Raw genomic sequence first — 21,775 nt, forward strand, 5'->3', positions numbered from 1 at the left:
AAGGAGCTGGGTAGATAAAAGGAGATTATCAATTTATCTGTATTAACTGTTCAGAAGAATATCTTCATGTATTACTTGTGTAAGTTCAAATGATGATTTAAAGAATGCAAAATATGAAAAACAAAGGCGGCTGCTCTCTGACCCCATGTTGTGGGTTTTCTTTAATGAAAGAGCAGCTGGGCACAGTGAGCTGGCAGCAGCACCAGCTAGAAGCCGGGACCCATGAGTCTGGTAGGTATGCTCTGCACAGCAGGTCTCAATAAATATTTGTTGAATAATGGTGCCTTGACTTCCTATCTTATAAACAAGGGTTCTTACAGCACTACAAACATATTTGTGAGTATGCTATGCTAGACTTCTCCGTGGATGTAGGGAAAGGAGGCAGGCTGGACCCCTCAGAAGATGACCAAGACAGGGAAAGGCATGAGCCTCAGACCCAACCTGCTTTCAACCCCCAGGCCAAGCTGACCCAGGACACCTCCGCCTTCCTTCCCAGGCAGGGTCCACCTGCCAGCTGCATCTTCCCTGAGTGGTCTGCAGCCTGCTTTCCCTCCCTCAGGTCAGCCCTCCAATTCCCCCCAGTCTGAGTCTCACTCATTCAATAATTTAAACAGGTAACTTCTAAAATGACCACTCAGCCAGAAGGGAGGAGGAAAAGAAATTAGCAGAAATAACTGCTTTGAGGTTCTGGAGAAGAAAGTCATTTTCCCCACATGGGCAGTGTCTGGGGCCCTGCTTGGTTAACATCACCAGAAGAAGGCTGCATCCTAGAAGGTGCATGTCAAAAACACCCAAGGTTCCATCCACCCACTACACTTTTCCCCCAGCTCTCTCTCTCGCTCTCTCGCTCTCACACTCTCTCTCTCTCTCTCTCTCTCTCTCTCTCTCTCACACACACACACACACACACACACACACACACACAGAAACGCTCAGAAAGTTCCTCCTTCAAACCCATCTTCAGTTTTTCTCACTGTGCCCACCTCCCCACCTCCCAGTGCCAGCTCCACCTGCCCAGCAAAACAGCCTCACTGCCCACAAGAACTCCAGCTGCAAGAATACCAATCTCACTCACATTAAAAAGGAAAGATGCCTTCTGGCACTTTCCTTATTTTGATCACAAGGTCAGAACAGGACTTGGGGACATATCCTATAGTGCTGACAGCAGAGAACCCCAAGAGTGGGAGCATGATAGGAGATTTACATCTATTTGTAGATGAGCTACCAACCCCCACCCTCACCCCACAGGGCAAGGACACCCACCAACATCCCCTCCCTTGGCACATCATCCAAGCAACAGTAACACTCCACTCAGCCACCAGGATTTCAGAGCCTCTGCAATTTCCTTAGGGATTTTCCTAGAGGAGGAGCTGCTGAGGGTCTGTGATGGAGTCCCCACCCCACCACCACCAACAGTAGTTCACAAGACGTGTCTCTACTGCTGGGCAAGTGGACCCCTCTGTATCAGATACTTCTTATGTTGTACAGACAGTTAAAAATTAAAGGTGTATAGCACAGGGAAATACATACAAGATCTTGCGGTAGCACACGGTGAAAAAGAATGTGACAATGATTATATTCATGTATAACTGAAAAATTATGCTCTACACTGGAAATTGACACAACATTGTAAACTGACTATAATTCAATAAAAAAAAATTAAAGGGAGATGGTGAAGGTTAAAATAGGAAACTATCCACAGATCTGCTACAGGGGTCTCCTGTTCTCACACAATCATTTTTACAATATCACACTTAAGCTGAGGTTAAGGAAGGAATGCATCTCCCCGAAGACCCTGCCCCAAATGGACTGAGGGGATGCACATTTCAGACTGTGTGTGAGGGGGACCTTCTGGAGGCCAGTCAGACTCTGCCTCAGAGACTTGAGGGCTGGGGTGCAGGGTGGGATCCTGAGACCCTCTTTTAAAAAAAAACTCTTTTTTTGTTTTGTTTTTGTTGTTGTTGGTTTGGGGGTTTTGGCGGGGGGCGGTAATTAGATTTATTTACTTATTTTAACAGAGGTAGTGGGGATTAAACTCAGGACCCTGTGCATGCTAAGCATGCACTCTACCACTGAGCTATACCCTCCCCTGCTCCATAACCTCTTTTAAGCCCCCTTTCCAGTTGTATCTGATATAGTGTCTACCTCTTGGACTTGTCCCTTAGCTAAGTTAATAAATTACAAAAACACACACAAGTTCTGGCCAATACACCAATACAGCCTCACTCCAAGATAGGCTCATTTTTAAAAGGTCTGAGCAGGGAAGTTCTAGTATTCACAGAGTGTCTATATAACAATGAGATCACTTTTTAACAAACCAATCAAAAGAGTGAGGCCCTTCTGGAATTCTTCTTAAGGAATTTAAATAGTTGTAAATCTGAATTCTCTAAGAGTTGGGTTTGATTTCTGAAAAACAACTAATACTCAAGGCCTGTTCAATAAAAGATCAAGCTAGGTAACTTGTTCTTTGTCAACATGAGGTAAGACTACAAAAGAAATGCAATTATTTGTACAAGGTATATTTATGTACCGTTTATGATCAGGAAACCAGCTCTGGGTTAAGTGTTACTACACAAGTCCATCTACTCTGGTCATTTTGCTGCTCTTCCTCCACCAACATTCACACGAAATGTGACACACACACCTACCCAAGTACCACTACTCACACATGGCTCACACACAATTCTGAATACAGAAGTTAGCTTATGACGTAGGGATTCAAAAAGTATCAAGTACTTGTCTTCCTACTCTCTTGCTTCAGATATAGAGTTAAATTTGTCAAGAAAGATCAATTCTGAAATTCAAGGCAAACTCTGACAGGTGTTTCCTGGGATTCTCATTAATATTGGACAATGAAAGTCAGCCTCTCGAGCAAACATTAATCATTAGCCAATTGTTGAAAATTAACTACTGATCTATAAGGACATACCGTGGAGCCTCTGTACCTTCATTCATTTATGTACCTAGTCATCACACATGCATTTCCTAATGTGCCTACTGTGTGCCACCCAGGGTTAAGTTCACCACACCGTCGATATCAATCAGGCTCCAGCCTCAGCCTCTAGGAATATACTGGTTTCATCCAAAGTCACTCAGTTCACCAGCCAAAGAGTCAGGCTGTTAGACCCCAGAGCCCATGTGCAGAACCACACACTGCACACCAAGCCACTTCCTGCAGCAGTTATAAAATAAGGCAGAAAGGGGCTAATATCTGTAAAAAGGAGAATTTACCATGCTTATGGGACTGCAGGGAGAAAGCAAGTATTACTTACACACAGCAGGTGGGGTAGGAGGTGGGGACAAGGATCAGAGAAGGCTGAACTGAGGGCAGCACACCAGCTGTCCTAGAAAAACAGACAGAATCCAGGCACAAAGAAGGAAGAACATGCAATTCAAACAGAAAGACAACAGAGCAAAGATGCAGAGTAGATGAGGTACAGAACTAAAAGTCACCCCATAGGCAAAGCCCAAGGACCCAAGTTATAAAACTGTGTCTCAGGTGTTTTGATCCACACCGCTCACTACATAAGATGCTAAACTACCGATCATACAGAGTCAATGACCTCACTTTTTAAGCACAGGAAACACTGTGCATGGAGGTCTCAGCCATGGAGGAGAGAATGCAATCAAAGTGGGCTGTCCCACAATGGTCCTGGCCATTGTAAGGCATTTGGTTCCACTGACGAGAGTCCCCAGCTGGCACTGCTTTCCAGAGATGCTCCCACCATTCTGCTACCCTGAGCTCTGAGCCAGAGCACAAAATGTCCAAGACTGCTCTGCTCAGAAACCCAGCTCTGATGCTCCTTCAGCAAGAGGTGCACAAGAAGCAGGGTCACGAGACCCTAAGCTCTTCAGGAGTAAAACACTTGGAATTTCCCACCCACCCACAGCCAAGGACCTCCAGGAGTCCAGAGACAGACCTGCCACCCAAGGAAATCCTAAATATGGCTCAGAGGAGAGACTGGGTGAGGTGCTTCTCCTGAGAGAGCGTGCATTCAGCCATCAACAACCCGCCCACCTTTATGAAGATCCACTGCACACCGTCAGGGCAGGCGCTGCTGGGGTTCCAAAGTGATTCACTATGAACTGTATTGCAAAGATGCTTGATAAGATGAAGATAAGATGTGCACATAAATAATTAAAATACAGGGTGTTTTATGTGCCAAGTGCCACGAGAGACAGTCAGATAAGTGTGTTACTTCCAATCAGGGTCAGAAAAGGCTTCACTGAAAGAATCTGAAAATATATATATATGTATAATGTGTATGTATAACTGAATCGCTTTACTGTACACTTTAAACTAACATTGTAAATAGACTACACATTGATAAAAAATAAGAATTAAAAGAAAGAAAGAAAGAAAAAGGCTTCACGGAAGAGCCGTCCTTTGAGATTACTCCTGAACAGCTCTAAGGACAGTGACACTGATGAAAGGGTGGTGAGGAGGAAGAGGCATTTCAAATGGAGAAAAGGCCATGGGTGGAGAAGAGGAGGGAAGGGTGCTGAGGAACGGCTGGTAGACAAATGGGGTTGGGGGGCACTATGAAGGAGAGGAGTGAAGGATAAACCAGAACAGGTTGAACGGACCAAGAAAGACCTGGCCATGGGGTCTGGCCTCCCCTCGGGCAGGGCAGGGGCAGCCCCTGAAGCCTCAGGATCACTCCTCTAGCAGAAGTCATGGCTGTAACGTGAGTGGAGAGGAAGGGGAAGATGTGAGGGATTTTGCAGAGGCCAAGTGTCAACAGTCTAAAACCACAAATAAATGGGCTCAACAGCAAAGGGGACAAAAAGGGAATCAAAGACTTAGTAAACTTTTCGCTGAGTTTAACAAGCATTTACTGAGCACCTGATAGGCACCAGGCACTTGGCCTGGTCAAGGGACAGAGCACCATGGGCCGCACGCCTTGTCCTCAGAGGCTGCAGTCACCAGCAGACATCAAGGAAAGTCTGGACTGGCTGGTGAGCGCCCCTCTCTGGACAGTTCTCATTTGAGGCCATTCAGCACTACAAAGAACTGGGCGGCAGCCTGGGGGTGGGTGTGGGAGTACCAGGAACAGGATGTACAGATGCACACGGTTCAGCCACAGCAGTGTGCTTATGAGAAACTGAAGTTTGGGAAGCAAAATAAAGCATTTTCTAGCACACTGAAGTACAGGACTGTGATCATCCTTACTCTGACACTCTGCTGAAGAAGCACTCCCTTTCCCCTGCCCCATGCCAGGAAGAAAATTAAATAAATGATATACACTTTCAATAAGTGGAGAGGAAACCCTGCTACTGACTGATCTAGGAGGGATATTGCTGTGGGAACTGAGCTGCACCGTTTCCATGGCTTCAGCCTCCACTAGTCCCTGAGAGTCCAACAATGAAAGCTGTACAAAAACTTGAGACTGTTTATATACATATATATATTTTTTTAATCTAACTCTGGGAAAACCTAACTGCACCCAAGGTAGTCTCCAAATTCCCAAAGCTAGATGAGTTACATATAACCGAGACCAGACACACACTGGATCAAGGATGACAGCCGCATTTCTTCTCCAACAAAAGTAATAACCTCCCTACAAACTACCTGCAACAGGCAGAAACATCTTCCACCAAGATGGCCCTGAATCTTACTCCAGGTGGTCAACATCCACATTCCTGACAGAGCTCAGAGGCAGAGGAAACTACCAGCTCCCTGACACATACAACTGTATTGGTCTCTGCCCTTTGTTTTGCCGTTCACATTAATTGAAAGGTGTTTACTACAGATGAAAAATAAGCTTTGTTCAGCTGCCTCTAAACCAACCCCAAAAATAGAGCAATCACTTTGGTACAAATTGGGTCAAATGTATTAAAAAACAAAACAAAACAAAAAAAACCTGCTCCCTGGCAAGAGGACTGACATGGCATGGGACCTTGCTAAGAGTCAGGGGGAAATCCGCATATATCTTCCCTTCCCACAGTGGGAAAGGAAATATTTAATGAGTTAGGCAGAGACAAAACTCATCTAACTATGGGACCATTTAAGTGAGCACAAGACACAAACTTGAATGCTATGAGTTTCAGGATACTGAGAGGTCAAAGGAATACGTGTTGGTTTTTAGGAAGGCCTGCCAAACTAACACACCTCCCTCTCCCACCCAAAAAAGACCAGTGTTTAAGAACTGTCAAGAAAAGATCCACTGGGGAGGGATTGCCAGAGGGAGGAAAGGAGATTTATCCATTTCCTATATTTTATTCCCTCCCTTATTAGCTGAGAAATCCAAATGGTCTGACAGTACTTACATTAGTGCCCTGAATTTCCCTGGGAAAAAAGAATCAGAGTATTAATTGACTTACACATGCAGCTACATTAATTATTCCATTGATCTGAATTAATCTGCCTTTCTGAAAGATATTTATTTTCTAAGTTTGTTTAATCATGTTCTCTTGAGCTACAAAAAGCAACAAACTGGGTCACCATCCACGTTGTTAAATTTGGTAACAAGCTGACACCATCTGTGGCCTAGCCCCATTGATGGGGGCTTTTCACTACTTCTGCTTTTCCTTTGAAATGACTATCTATAATGTCACATGTCTACGACCAAATCAGAAGCTATTTAAAATACCCAAAATCACACAACTCATCTCTAGCACAGGATGAATATACACTAATAATGAGGCTGTATATGTGATCCAACTTCCGTTTACAGTTGTACTTTCAGTAGCAGTATCCAAAGTGTTTTAAAATTCTCTAGACATCAGACTACAGAAGGCCAAATATGAAGAGACATCATGCTGAAATATGCCACACATTTTAAGTGTAATATGATATCCTATACGTAAACTATGAAGTCTAAAATCACAGGAACACAATGTCAACATCTTCAGAACCCAGCAGAGCTCTCCCCACACTAGTTTTTCCTTTACAACACTCAGTTAAGAACATCCAGCCAGACGAAAATACAGCTTCAACACGAGAAACCAAAAACAAATGGAACCAGCTAAAAGAGGGGAAAGCAATAAAAGAGAGAGGGTTTCCTGTTATCCAGGCCCAGCCCCTCATTTACCTCCTTTCTGCATGGCCTCGTTAGGAAGGACTGAGCCCTACAAAGGCGATGCTACAGCCCCAGAAAAATCCTGAAACAGCTTCTGAATCATCAAGGAAAGATGACAGAATGTCAGAGGTAAAAACAACTCTCCTGATTGTCTCACCCAATCCCATCAATGGACAGGTGGGCAGTGCAGAAAGGGTATGCAAATAAATGCCCCAAGATTCAGCCAGTTGACAGCCAAGTAGGACAACTCCTAGTCCCACTCTAGTGCTTTTTCTTTTTTTTTTTTTTTTAACTATATCAACCTTTCCCAAAGGAAGTTCCATGAAACACTGTGATGCGTTCTGCCAAAAAATGTTTAAAGAATCCATGACCAATTACTTTTAGGGACTAGCTGAGTTAAACAAAATGAAACTGGTTTTTTAACTACAGACCTTTCTGGAGCTTTTACTGAATTAATGTGCACCATAAATCTTTAAGAGGGCAATAAAGTATTGGAAGTATCTCAATTTATTTCACCGTAGAATCATTTTATCTTGGAGCATTTCATAGGCTAAGAGCAGGAACTTTGATACTATACTGTATTATTCTCCAAATTATGCTCTATGTGGATTAGTTTTGTTATATTCTACTTCTGTAAAAATTAACAGTTCATATATAATAACTACAATAACTCTCTACTTATCAGAAAAATTGAGCAAAGTACCCACTGCTCCCAAATAACACTGGGTTAAATTTTTTTTAATTAAAAAAAAAGCTAACATTATGAGGGAAAGAATGGTAGACAAAAGAAAGCCTATATGGAGAGAAAAGTTATTTTTAAATCTGCTACAAATGTCTTCCATAAAAAGGTCCACATCTATTTATACAAGATTCATGTCTTTAAACACTTTCATTCAGTATAAATTTGAGAATGCAGGTTAAAAAAAAAAACACACACACACACCAGTGTTTCAAAGCTCTGTGAAACATCACATGCGTAGCTGTAAACTTCAACCACCCAGAAAGCCAGCTGCCAGCTTCGGTACAAAGGCAAATGACAAACACACACCAGGATAAGCAGGAACTCTAAGGACACTTACCAAATTATGATTTGTTGAATTAGAATCATCTTCAGGGAATGGGATGTAAATAGCTAAGGCCACACAATTGGCAAAAATAGCCAATAATATAAATATGTCAAATGGTCTGAAAATTTTTGTTAAGGTATATATGTGTTATGTCAGCATACACCATCTCTCTCATCACACTCCCAATCACACCACTTTTGAATTGCTTTTTAAATTAAAATTACACACACAAATCCTTATTCCACTGACTGCTGCAACTACTAAGTTTCCAGCAGGAGTAATCGTCAGTGGTCAACTCACTGTGGATCTTCCTATCAAATGACCTCCCCATGTCCTTTTCTTCTGTTCCAAGGCTCACATTACACTCATTCTTCTATGGGACGTTTTATATGAAAACCTAAAAGTACATCCAATTAGGGCACTGTGCAAACCAAGCTTCTGCTTCCTGTCATTTTAAAAGCAACAAGGGCCTTAGAAAGCTAAATTCCTGGCTGTTGCAGACACAAAGAGAAGCCATCGTGAGACAAATCTCTTCCACAAATCCTTGCCACCATGTGTTAGAGCTGTTTTCTTGGAGGCTATTCTTGGCTGGGTCAGTCTGAATCTCCTGTCTGGACTGGCACAGGCCGGTCAGCAAAGACATCTTCCATTCCACCTGTGACTATCTCATGGCAGTTCCAATACTTCAGACACCGTAACAAGCAAACCAGGCTTCACCTCCCTCTCCTGCTTTTACTAATCAGTGGTTATCACTGTTTCAGATGAGAGCTGGACTGGAGCTGTATATAATGTACTGTTATTGTGTTCAACTTACAACCAAATTAAATAAAAAGTAATAAGAAATCAGCACCAGACGTCTTCAGAGTTCAATTTAACATCTCTAAATCTCGGGGGTCTGTCTGGAAGAATCACTCTGAGAGCAGCCTTCAACAGATACTTGCTTAAACATTCTGGTGTTATTCAGAGACATTGTCAAAACTGGCAATACAAAATTTGACATCTGCCAAAATGACTGTTTTTCTTCTCTCGGTTTTCAGTCTTTTCAAATGCAAGGTTTCATGAATACCAATCTAATCTCCAACTCTGGACTTGGTTGTACAGCACTGTTTCTCCCATATGCTTACCCACAAAAGACAAGGCCACCATTTAACCAGACACCTCCAAGTCCTAAAGCTTTGAGGGTATGAACAGACCCTTCCCAATTCATCCTGATTTCCTTCTGGGAAATCCAATGATGCCAAAGAAAACAAAGGCCCCTCACGTCTCTGGGGGTACCTTGAATTTCATGAAACCTCTGCCCCCTGAAGAAGTTGAACACTCACTGAAATATGGATGTGAAATACATCATTCCCTTATTCATCCGATGGGCTTATTTTTAAAGCCAGTTATCCTTCCCTCATATTTATTCTTTTAACTCATCTAGTATTACAAAATCTCTTACGTTGGGATCCAATTGTAAGACAGTCCACCTCAAAAACTTCAGAATCTTCTTTTCATTTTTCCTTCTGGCAGTTCCTACCAAAGTTTTAAAAGTCAACTGCCTTAATGTCATCCTACATAGAAAAACACTGACTGTCTCTTCTCTCCCCCACACCACCATTCTGCCTTTTTAATTTCCTAGTACCTAAATGAGAAGCCAGCAAATCTGAGAAGTACTAATGCTGTTCAGGAAGGCCAAACGTAAGAGTATTTTTTCCTTTATGGTGGTCCAGTTTCAGACTCCAGGTATTGCTAGATGCCATCTCACTGCCCCAAGATTCTCACAAGCCAAGCAGAACAGAGCAATAGAGAACTAGATGGGTCTGATCCTAAATATTCCTTCCTCGTTCCCCTAAGTGCAGGACACAATGCCGAGCCTGCACATAAACTCTAAAAGCGTGTAAAAAGTCACTCTCCTAGTGCTGATGGAGTCTGGCACAGCTGGCTCTAGGAGGCTGTCTGCATCCTGCTCCCTGAAATTGAAGGAAACTGTCATTTGAAAAAACAAATCATATATCGTTTCAGAATCTATTCCACAGATTGTCCCAATGGTAGGTCGGCTTCTCCCGGTACTGGCAGCCACAGCCCCTAGTTCCTGTACACATGTGCCTCGCAGTGCAGGAACAGGAATCCACCAGACGATCCAGGAATTCACTCCATTCACATAAATTGCTATATACAAATTACTGTGCACCAAGAGACACAGCATCAGGCCTCCCACCTCACTACACATGAAATTAATGACGCTACCGAGAGGTCTCTGCTTACTCAGAGTCACGTCAAGCCAACCTGAGGAGGAGGAGATCGCGCTGGCTAAGTACAATTACTGCCTCTGACTCCAGCCATGCCGCTGAGGGACACCCTGTTGACCTAGCTCCCTCCTGGGCCAACACCAGTGTTCTTCCTCAGGCTCAAAAAAGAACCTAAAGAGAAAACACATCCACATGACCCCAGGCATGTGAGAGACTCTGCAACTCCTTCTAGAGAGGATACAACTGTTGAAAAAAGGAAATGCACATGAAAACCCCTCAAATCTGACCCTTGGCTACTCTCTCCAAAACCTTTCTAGACAGTTACCTCATTTTCATGCAAATCCTTGAGCACAGAAAACAGCCAGCTGAGACAGAGGGTGTGCAAAGAGCTGCCTAGCTAGGTACTCAAGTTATAAGGGGGGTACAGCTCCAGTTTGCAGCCAGGGCTCCGACCGCCTCCCTGTGGAGCGTGGCCCCTCCTCACTGGGCTCAGTGGGGAAGCCCTCTGTTCATACTCCTTCCTATCATTGGGAATCGCTCTAAGGCCCTGGGTAGCCCCACAATACTTCTGGGAAAAGGAAATGCTGTGTTTTACGCAAATCAGTGAATCATCTGCCTAATTAGAAAGCCATTTGCTCAGAAAGGCCTCAGTCAACCTCTTCTGAAGGGTGGCAGGCACTGGAGCCTGGCCTCTAGGTTTGGGGAAGGGGGTGAGCAGGCAAAGCACCCAGTTTTCCAAGATCTGGGAGCTAACAGCCCTCTTGAGGCATTTGGAGTTCAGTTTTAAAAATACAAAGGAGACACCCAGAAATGTAACTCCAGTCCAAGGACACAGACAGAATTTTTTTTATAAAGGCAGCAACTGCAAATTCCTCCACTGTGAGGGCTGTGCTCTAACTTAGCCAGGCTCAGGAAGAAGAGGCAGACACCAACCTCTCCCTTCACAGGCTCCCTCCTGCTCACGTTTCAAATGCTGTTTGGGAACTTGTCAAAAGGAAATTCCAGGAAGTCTTAGCACTGAGGAGCAAATCGCTCCCTCCCTGTGAAGCAAGCGTTCATATTTGTAGCTACCTGAACATCAGACTCACCAAATGTCAGACCTAGAAGTAGCTTTAGTATTAATTGGAGTTTCCGAAGTAAATTCCAAACAGTAGAATGAGAAGATGCCACTAAAGGTCAAAAACATATTTATTTCTAGTAGTCTTTTTTTAATCAGCACACCTTACTTGCAATAGGTTCAGTGCATACCGCTGCTGAAAAACAATGGTGCGTTTAAAGGAACTATCTAGAGTCAGATGACCAAGGGTAGTTTCATATTTTAATTATCTACCATTTTGAATTTTCAGGTTGTCACTCCCTCCCCCACCACTACACACACACACACACAGAGTATTCTAAATATACCCACAGAGATACCCCTCTGCACCCTGAGGAGACAGGAAATTATATACCATGAAACCTTCTACATACAGCCTCTCTGTTGCTCACATTCCAGACTGCTATCACTTTGTAAGTGCCATTTCAGAAAGCAAATCCTTTTAAAGAACAGATGGTAAAAGAGAAAATGAGAAAGACTTCCCCTAAAAAAGGATACTTCCATTCCACTATACTAATGCAGGCTCTTCGGATGGGGTTATTGAGTGACAAACAGAAAAGGGCACGGGCAGGTCGGCTGTTGGACGAGTTACCCTGTTTTTTGCTCTTGGCGTATTGCTGACGTTTTCTTTGGGAGAGAGATCCTACAGGTGGGGGTGCGGAGGTGCTCATAGTTTGGGCAGCCTTGGCCTGTCTAGCAGCATCGATTGCAGCTTGCCAAGACAGGACGGTTTGCTTGGAGCTATTCGGCTGAGAAGTTGGTCCTTCACCAGAAAGAGGGAGCCTGGTGCCTCTTGCATAGTTTGCCTCTGGGAAGAAGGAGAAAAAGAAAAATTAAAAAACAAAACAAAACAGTAAGACTCCAGTGTCAGAAGAAAGCAAAGGTGGTTACCCATCAAGAATAGGGGGAATCATCCCCATGGTTCCATTTGGGACCTCATGTCCTACTTTTCAGAAGCAGGGTTTGGTCAGCCAGAGCAGCAAGAAAAGTCCCCGTGCTCTGCCCAAAGTGTCAGTAACACAGGACCACTGCTGCATCACACCCAGTGGGTTAGTACCTCTCTACATCCCTGTCTCCACAAGGAGCCTTTCAGTGCATTTCTTCAGACAAACTGAGGTCATTCCCCCATTTTATTCCACTTCTTTCTTCACTTTTAAAACCCATTTATCTCTGATGAGTTAACAGAGACATACACAACAGCTTTTCTTCAAAATAACTACCATCACATACACACAAAAAAGGCAGTGCCAATAATTCAATAGTCTTAATCATTTTCAGGGTGTTACTCCAACATCTTTCCACAGCCACAAATGCATTTTTTTCAGCATGGAAAAAAATCCTCCACTGGCACCAGGGCAATACCAAAAGCCCCACAACAAATATCTAGATTATGCACTGACACTTCCTGCAAATGAAAATTCATGATGCTTGGGACTCATTTCCTCCACAGGCTTCCGAAAACAGAAAACATCTTTAGGGCTTTTTTGCATTTTAAATTGCAGCCGCAGCAGCCAAGCCAGCATCCAGAGAAACAGACAAGGCAGGCAGCCTGCACCCTTACACCTAGGATAGACAGGCTGGGTTATGCCAGAGGCCCTCAAGGCCTAAACAGCAATCACCTCAGTGTCGGATGGCATCCAAGTGCACAGAGGGTAGAACTCCACAGGGGCTTCATGTGCAAAGCCCCATCCAGCTTGGGGTCAGGCCAACACCCAGGCAAGTCTTCCAGGCACCTGCCTGCCTTGGGTCACAACCTCCTCACTGAGACAAGTCAAAGTGAGACTGGTGACAGCGGTAGAGGAATGGGCATTTGCAAGACCAATTCTTGCTAAATAAAGAGCAAGGGAGAGTCAAAGTAAGCACAGGTCTGCCTGACCAGCCGCCGGAGAAGGGGTTCACAGGGAAGGGCAACAGAGGTCTGAGCCAGGGGAGGATTCGTGCCAAGCCTTCCCTTGGGGAGCGCTCCACGGGAAGGCTTCGAGCCTTGGGAGTTGTAGGGGACTCAAGCGACCTCCAAGGAGGAGGGAGGAGGGCTGGCCAGGAGCTGCTCCAGCTTCCCTCGATCCAGCCGGGCCAGCGTGGTAACTGCACGTGGTGCCCGGCCGGCTCGGGAGGGGAGCCCCACAGCAGCAGCGACTCCCCGGGCATTGCTAGGTTACCGACGTGTGCACAGCAGCGCAGGGAGCGGGAATACGCGTTCCACCCGACCCCCTAGCCGGCGATTCTAAGACCCAGCCTCCCTCTCAAGGGGAGGGGGTTGCTTTACCCACCGGCGGGAAGGGTGAAAGCCGGCAATCCTAGAATTTTCAGGATGCCACCAAAGACCTTCTTTCTAGTCAACCAAGGGGCGGGGAAGGAGGGGAAGGCGAGAAGAGGCTGGTAAGGGGGCTCAGGCTAAAGACTCACAGCCACCCCCTTTCCATCGCTCAGCGTTGGAGGAAAGTTGAGCCCGAGGACACTAAACCCGAATCACCTCGGCTCACCATCCCTCCGGCCGCACAGTACTCCACGGACTCCACAGCCGCCCCCACCCCACAAATGCAGAATTAACTCTGACATTCAAGGCCTGAAGGGGAGAACGAAGTGGCTGTCACGCATCTCCCCTATGTAGATGACACCGAGCTAGAAGCAGCCTCTCCAACCCCCTCAACCCACCAGCATATCAGAGACGGGAGGGGGTGAGAAGGAAGAGGGGGTGGGAAGAGGAGGACCATGACAAGGATTAGATTTGGCAGCGGGTGCCCAGGCTCTGGCTGCTCACCGTTCGCGTGGTCCGCTTGCTGCTGCCGTTGATGCTGCATTTTTTTCATCATCATCATCATCATCATCCACGAACATTTATTGAGCGCCTACTGTGTGCAGGGCACTGTGCTGGGCGTTGGGGAGGGGGAGGAACGGGTAAGGGGGTGACCGATAGGTAGGAGCCGCGGTCCCTGCCCTTATTTAAGCTTCAGCAGGGGGTGGGGAGGGACGGGGACAGATAACAGAAAATAAGAATAATTTATAAAAACCGCTGGCCACCCACGCTCCCTCTTTTTCAAAATCGGAGCAAAATAAACTTTTTTTAAAAAAAAAATAAGATCAGATGTATATATTATCTTGATAATATATACATGTAATTTTTTGCTGCAAAGGAGAATTGGCTTCGTCTCCTCCTCTAGCGGAGGGATGCCGCGGGGATGTCGGTCCGGCCGCCGGGGCCGCTCCGCGCGCCCCCCATGCCCGCCCGCCGCGGTGCCCGGTGCCCGGTGCCCGCCGCCGCCGCCGCCGCCCGCGCCGCCGCTGGCTCGGGACCGCGGGCAGCCCGAGCTCACATCCGGGGACGGAGGCGCTCGCTCGCTCGCTCCGCGCCCGCCGCGCCGCGCCGCACGCCGGCTTCGCCCTGGCGACGCTGCGCGCCCGCCGCCGCGTCCCCCTCCCTCCCCCCGCCCGCTCTGGGCCTCCCACGGGCCGTGCAGTGCCCGGGCGATCGGAGGCCTGCCCGCAGCTCTCCCCTCCCGGCCCGCGCGGTCGCGGTGGCCGCCGCGTGGGACTCGGGGGGCCGCCACCCCGGCCTGGCTCGGCTGACCCGCGGGCGCCGAAGGGTTAAGCGCGCTCTAGCTGCGGGCAGTCCTCTTAACCACCTCGGCGCCGCCGCGGGCTCTCCCCTTTCCTCCGAAGAGGCAGGCGGAGCCTGTGGATCCCGCTGTGGCCGGGTGCGGATTAACCGCTCCTCCCCTGGCATTTCTTCGGGGCGGGGGCAAGGGGACACTTAGACTCCCGCGGCGGGCCTCGATTCTCCGCGCCGTCCTCCCTGCAGCACACCTGAAGGAGGCTCCGCCCCCTGGGAGCACAGGTGCGGGCAGGCGGTAGTTGCTTGGGTTGCGAGGGGTTCTGCCTGGCTCCCAAACGCTCCGGAGCCCGGCGAGAGCCTCCCGTTTTTCCTAGGCTCTTTCCGATTGCAGGAAGGATGGGGGCGCCCGGCTGTCTGGGGAGCACTCACTGCCCCAGGTAACATCACCTTTGGATGTAATCTGATTTCCAGCGCGTCCCCCATCACACCTCCGCCCAGCGCTTGGTCTGGCGCAGCCGTGGGCTCTAAGACGGTTGGGAGGGGGACACCTCTCTTCCCCTCTCCCTCCCTCCTCCACCCGCACCGCCACGGGTGTTAGGAGGCAGGTACAGGGAAATAAAAGCCTAGGTCTTGCAAACTGCTTGTGTCGCTTAAAGGAATAGGCAGTCCTGCTAAAACTGCTGACTCCCGTGCGGGAGCTGAAGAGAGTAGTTTGTTTTATGGTACCTTCATTGTCTTATTTTTGGGATGAGGGTTTTTGCAAAGGGCAGCTCCCGTCTACAGAGGAAACTACTGTCTCTAGTGCATGACTGATATTTCTCATTTAGCTTTGTACTAGTTCTTGGATAAGGACATTTGCTTTGTTACTTCCCAAGATTCTATTTATTTGCTTTTGTTCCGATCTGCATGTTCCTACAGCGTTTTAGAATGTTTGAGAACAGCATCTTTAAAGCAAAAATAAAGCAAAAAGCTCAGCGTGAACTAAGAAATTAAGGGAAGGTGCTTCTTGGCCAGAGAAGTCACACAGAGCCCCCTCAATTTGGGGGGCCACCTGAGGAGAGAAAGTGAGGACCAAACATAGATTCTTCAGGGGCCTTCCTGAAAGGGGCATCAGGACTAGAGGATGGAAACAACCAAGCTCCTTGTTCTTTCTTTCTTTCTTTCTTTCTTTTTTTTTTTTTTTTTTTTTTCTTCTTTTTGCTTTGTTTTTGGAGAGGAGGAGAGGCAGAGAGAGACAGCCCTGAGGCCTAGTTGGTAATCGAATGCTGTCCTGGGCCACCTCAACTGAGGCTGCTTCTGAGCCCAGATCTGAAGGGATAGAAGCTGGTTCCCTTGAAAGAGTTTCTGATCCATGGACCCCTGAGCCTGAAGCATGTTTAAAATTCACAAGTACACTTGTCACTTTCCGAATTCTAGGTCTAAAGCTTTGCCTCTTGAGACCTATTCTGCAAAATCCTACCCTAATATTTGCTCGCAATTCAATTCAGCCAGCATTTATAAGGCACCCTGTTAAGAACAGGGTCTAGGCTAGGTTTTGTGGGGACAAATATGTGGCACAGCCCTTCCCTCAAGGACATACTATCCAGTAAAGGAGGAAAAGAGTGTGTGTATCTCTAATACTATTTGGAAGATAGGAGCTATAACAGCTATGAAGAAAGTGCTATGCAAGCATCAAAGAGATTCAAAATTGAGGGAATCTGAGACATTTTCACAGAAGAGATGGCATTTTAACTGATTCTTAAAAACTGATGGAGAGGGAAAGAGGGAGGGATAGACAGAGGACAGGGCAATTTTAGGACAGTGAAGCTATTCTGTATGATACTGTAATGGTGGATGTAGGACATTATTTTTATGCATTTGTCAAAACCCACATAGCATGTACAACACAGAGTGAACCCTAATGTAAATTATGGTCCCTAGTTAAGAATAATGTATCGATATTGGTTCATCAGTTGTAACAAATGGACCACACTAATGCAAGAGGTGAACAAAAGGAGAAACTGTTGGTGGTGGGAGTATGGGAATTCTATTGTCTATGCCATTTTTCTGTAAACCTAAAACTGCTCTGAAAGATAAAGTCTATTTAAAAAAAAAAACAACAGGTGACTAATTTTATAGGGCACAAATGGGGTATCAGGAATGAGCTTGGGGGAAAAAGTGAAGGCAAGGGAGACTGCTGTGCAGGACAGGATGTGTTTGAAAATTAGCAGGAGTGCAGAGCAGCTGAGGTGCTGACCACCGGGCCCAGGTTGGGGGTGGGGTGGCTAGGGGAGGTAGGCTGCCATGGCCAACAAAAGGGCAGTGCAGGAAGGCTTGCTGGCTTGCTGGGAAGACCAGATTTATCTCTGCAATGGAGCCAGCGAAGGTGTTTAAGCTGAGGAGGGACATGATTAAATTGTGATTCAGGTCTCCTGGTTTTACCTTTTAGATCTTAATGAGTTGATGGAATTTGAATTTTTAACAATTTTCCATCCCAGCTTCTGAATCCCATCTTTGCAAAGTCTCCAGCAAGGTGTTTTTTTTTTTAGCTTAAGGAACTTAATTCAGCACAGCTCTGAATGCTTTGGCCCATTGGGTAATTTAACTATTTATATACCCATAATACAAATTACTGAATAAATAAATAACAATAGTTGATATTTGTAAAGGCTTCCTGGGTGCCAGGCACAAATATAGGCGCTTTACATGTATTACCTCACGTAATTCTTATAATGAGGCTATGAGACAGGTACTCTTAGTCCCCTCATTTAACAAGAGACAAAACCAAGACACCAAGGAGTTAAAGTAAGTTGCCCAAAACCACACACAATTATTTAGTAGCTGAAGCAATAAGACATGAGGACATGAGGAAAGGCTAGAATATAAGATTTCAGCTCTAAATCAGCCACGTGTGATAAGACCAAATTATGTCACTAAAATACTACTGTGGAGTTTTAATCCCCAGGCCTTTATGTATAAAACACACCATTTAAAGGCACCACGCTGGCATTCTAGACATGGTGACCTGCATTAATTTCATTCAAAAAACCTTGCTGATACCCTAGTCTAGAGCCTCACCACCTCACACCCCTGGACCATTAACATGCCCCATCTCCATCCCTCCTCCCACAAATAACCCATCTTGTGCTCAAAATATACCATGTCACTTCCCTAACAAAAAACAAAAAAACAAACAAAAAAAGTTGGTTGGTTTCCCCAATCCAAACTCCTCTGACAAGCTTTCAACCTTATCATTTCGCACCATTCACCTTCACCTTGGTCAGCAGTCCCCTCATTAGGCCGTGAACATGCTGTGCTCATTTCTGACTCTGCCCCTGCTGGTGTTTATTCGCTGACCCAAAATCCTGCCTTGCTGACCTCTAACTAAACCCTCCCCATTTAAAGAGTCCCCAGCAAGTCCCTGCCTCCTCCCAGGAGCCTGCTCAGATTTCTCCAGCCACTGCCAACATCCAAGCATAATGGCCCCCACCTCCCCTTCACTAAAAGCCTACAGCACCTGGTTATTACTTCGGTTATATACCTTCTTGTGCCTTGTTTGATTACTTCTTGGCTATAAATCCTGTCTCTCCAAGCACAGTGTAGGTCCTTAAGCAAGGATCACCTCCTTAGCCCCCTCCCCCCACTGCCAAGTGTTCTGCTCACAGCAGGCACTAAATACTCTGATTAATCTGCTCAGGATCATAAAAGGCCACAGATATGGCTAGAAATTGTCAGCTAATATTTACAAAAATTCCATAAAGTTTATGGCAGGACACTTGGCCCTTAGATGGTAAAAAATATAAACAGAGGGAAAATTGGGTCTTTTACACTCCAGGAATTCTAATTTAAAAAGACAAACAGATCCTGAAGGCTATATGCAGAATATAGCCATAAACAAACTGTGCAATTGGGTCTGAATGAGGCTGTCCATTGTCAGGCCCTAAGAAGGTAGCCCTGACCCACTAACCGCCAGACAGGTGGAGAAAGGGGGTAGGGACACTGTTCCAGGTAGAGGAACGGCATGCACAGAGTCAGGCAGACAGGTCCAGAACATGTGCAGGAATCAGTAAGTGGTTGGGCTGGGACCTGGGGGCACTTCAGAGACAGTGGTGATAAGTGAGGTTGCAAAGGCAGGATGGAGTAGAATAGCGGAAAGTCCCCAGTGTCTGTTCACCAGTCTAGGTCTTGTCCTTTAGGCCAGTGATTCTCAAGCTTTTTGGTCTCAGGACACCTTCACACTCTTAGAAATTATGGTAGACCCCCAAAGAGCTTTTGCCATGTAGATTTTATCACTCAGTGTTTACTATATTCAAAATTCAAACTGAGAACATTTAAAATATCATTTATGGTTCACTTTAAAATAGTAATAAGCCCATTATGTGTTAACATAATTTTGTGGGGGAGAGGGAAGTAATTAGGGGTTTTGTTTTTGGATTTTGGTTAATGGAGGTACTAGGGATTGAACCCAGGGCCTCGTTCATGCTTAGCACATGCTCTACCACTGAGCACCCCTGCCCCCCCCGTGTTAACATAATTTTTTTTAAAGAAAAGTAACTCTAGTTTCCAAAACAAAATGGTGAGAAGAATGGCATCCTTTTACATTTCTACAAATCTCTTTACTGTCGGGATGAAAAGAAGACAGATTCTCTTATCCAGCATTCAGTCTGTGGTGATAGAATGTTGGTGTTGAAGTAAAGATATCCTGCCTCACATAGATATGTATTTGGAAAAGGGAAGACTGTTTTAATAGCCTTTTTAGATAATTATGGATATTCTTCTTTGGTAAGACACCAAAACTCGATTTTTAAAGGTTAGCTGAAATGTGGAATTTGAAACCATAACATTGAAACTTCTCCTACACCTTTACATTAAAATCAGTTTTATTGCACTTCCAATGGATATTTCTACCCAGGCATAATTTGGTAACATCATGCATTGGTAATTTGGAACATTTAGGCTCACTGAGTTACACAGATTTTCCAAATGTTGACATGTTTTGTTACACAGTATCCAAAAAACCACCGTTCATTGTGATCACCACCAGTCTCATCAGATAGTCTTTCAGCATTGGGAAGCTGTCAAGCTCTCAGTGGTAGACAGAAGTTTTTCAAAATTCTAATTTTCACTTGAAAGCTTAAATTTTATAATTGGCACAAATACTGTCAAGTTTTTTTCCTTGGAGGTGACTGGCTCACTTCATTCATTTTTCAAGAAAATATCTGCCAAATACTTAGGTCTCAATAACTGAAGTTTGTCAGTAAAATTGGTGTTCCCCGAAAAACTAGCCAGTCAGCTTTGCACCTCAAACCATCACACAAGTGAGGCAACAGTACGCTGTATGCAGCGATGACGTTTTATGCCTATGTCCCAATAGTCACGCCAGAATATTAAGACATCTATGCAAGGATTGAGAGTTAATAAAACTAATAATTTTTACTGTGTCATCAAGGAGAATCTTAAGTAAAACTGGAAATTTTTTTAACTGTGAGTACATGACAGAGATTGTGCATAACATGATGTCCACCATTACACTGCCCTGATTCATGCTAAGACGCCAGCACCTTAAACTACTGTTGATTTTACACCATCCATGCAAATGTCAACACAGTGGAAACAGCAAATAAGTTTTAGTGCTACTGTGAAAATAGTTTTGACCTCAAAAACCCCTTGAAAAATATTTTAAGGTACCCTAGGTGGGGTTACTAGATAAAATACAAGATGCTCAAATATTGCTTGGGACCTATAGGTATACAAATATACAAAAATCATTTGTTGATTATTTGAAATTCAAACTTAGTTGGGCATCCTATACTTTTATTTGCTGCAAATGGCAACCTTACCTCTGGAGTTCCAAAAACTACACTTTGAAAATAGTTATTCTGGGGCCACCTTTGGTCAGAGACATGGTTGTCAGAGTTGTATTTCATGAAAATAGCTCTAATCCCCAGGGATGGATCAGAGAGTAGAAACATTCGTAGGTGTAGAAAGTTCTGATGGGTCAATTAAGAATGTTACTTTTTAACTATAATTATTAAGAGAGGCAATGCTATTCTAACCTTGGGCAAGGAAAACAGGAAGACCTGCAGAAGGCAGCTTCCAGCCTAGCTGGGGGCCCCATCCCATGGTGTTAACCAGCCACCCTCCTCCCAACATCACCCCACCATCAGGATTTCTTGATTCCAACTGACTTATACTCCTACCCAGCAACATTTAAAGGCCTTTCTTCTTGCTTTGGCCGGATGGAAAGTGGAGCCCAGCTGGTCTTTATCCTTCATCAACTTAAATATTCACTTGAAGAGCAGGATTTATGTTTCACATCAGGATCTGTAATTCCAGTTCCTTTAACTGGTTCATTTCCATCCCCCTTGACCCAATTCTTAAATCTTACCCATCACTCTGTGATGCACCAAATCCTCTCTATTTCCCCAGTTGGGAAATCCTGGCAGTCTAGTATATACAGCTGACACCCCATTATCCACGCTGACTGAGGCAAGCAGTGAAGGGGGCAAGTCTTGTTTTCCATCTGTGAAATAAATTGGTTATAAAACATGATCTCTAAGGATTTTTACCATTCTAAGTAAGGTGTACTAAAGAGCCCAGACATTAGAGACAGGTAGATCTGGGCTCAACTCCTGGCCTTGCCAGCTACCAGCTATGTGGCTTTGGGGGAGGCACTTACTCTCTTCTGGTAAAACAAGGATAGTATCACTCATTGATTTATTGCAAGGATTTAAAATATTGTTGTAGAAGCACTGACACATACCACCAAGTTGAATCATATACCTTATGTGAATTTAAGTATACACAATAATAGGGAGAGAAAGGAA

General features: G+C 45.2%; 1 protein-coding gene across 2 annotated transcripts in view; it reads right to left on the reverse strand.

Annotated features, from left to right (window-relative positions):
• The window catches only part of CACNA1D (calcium voltage-gated channel subunit alpha1 D), a 294,778-nt gene extending 280,091 nt beyond the window's left edge, over window positions 1–14,687 (reverse strand). For both annotated transcript variants that reach the window (XM_032458261.1, XM_032458260.1), the window contains exons 1-3: window positions 14,178–14,687; window positions 11,915–12,224; window positions 8,102–8,207 (exon numbers count right to left, since the gene is read on the reverse strand). In XM_032458261.1, the coding sequence (XP_032314152.1) occupies window positions 8,102–8,207; window positions 11,915–12,224; window positions 14,178–14,244 (483 nt within the window). In that variant the 5' untranslated portion in view covers window positions 14,245–14,687. The remainder of the gene's footprint in view (window positions 1–8,101; window positions 8,208–11,914; window positions 12,225–14,177) is intronic.
• Window positions 14,688–21,775: the final 7,088 nt, after the last annotated feature.

This window comes from Camelus ferus, chromosome 17 (assembly GCF_009834535.1).
Source record: "Camelus ferus isolate YT-003-E chromosome 17, BCGSAC_Cfer_1.0, whole genome shotgun sequence".
Classification (NCBI taxonomy): domain Eukaryota; kingdom Metazoa; phylum Chordata; class Mammalia; order Artiodactyla; family Camelidae; genus Camelus; species Camelus ferus.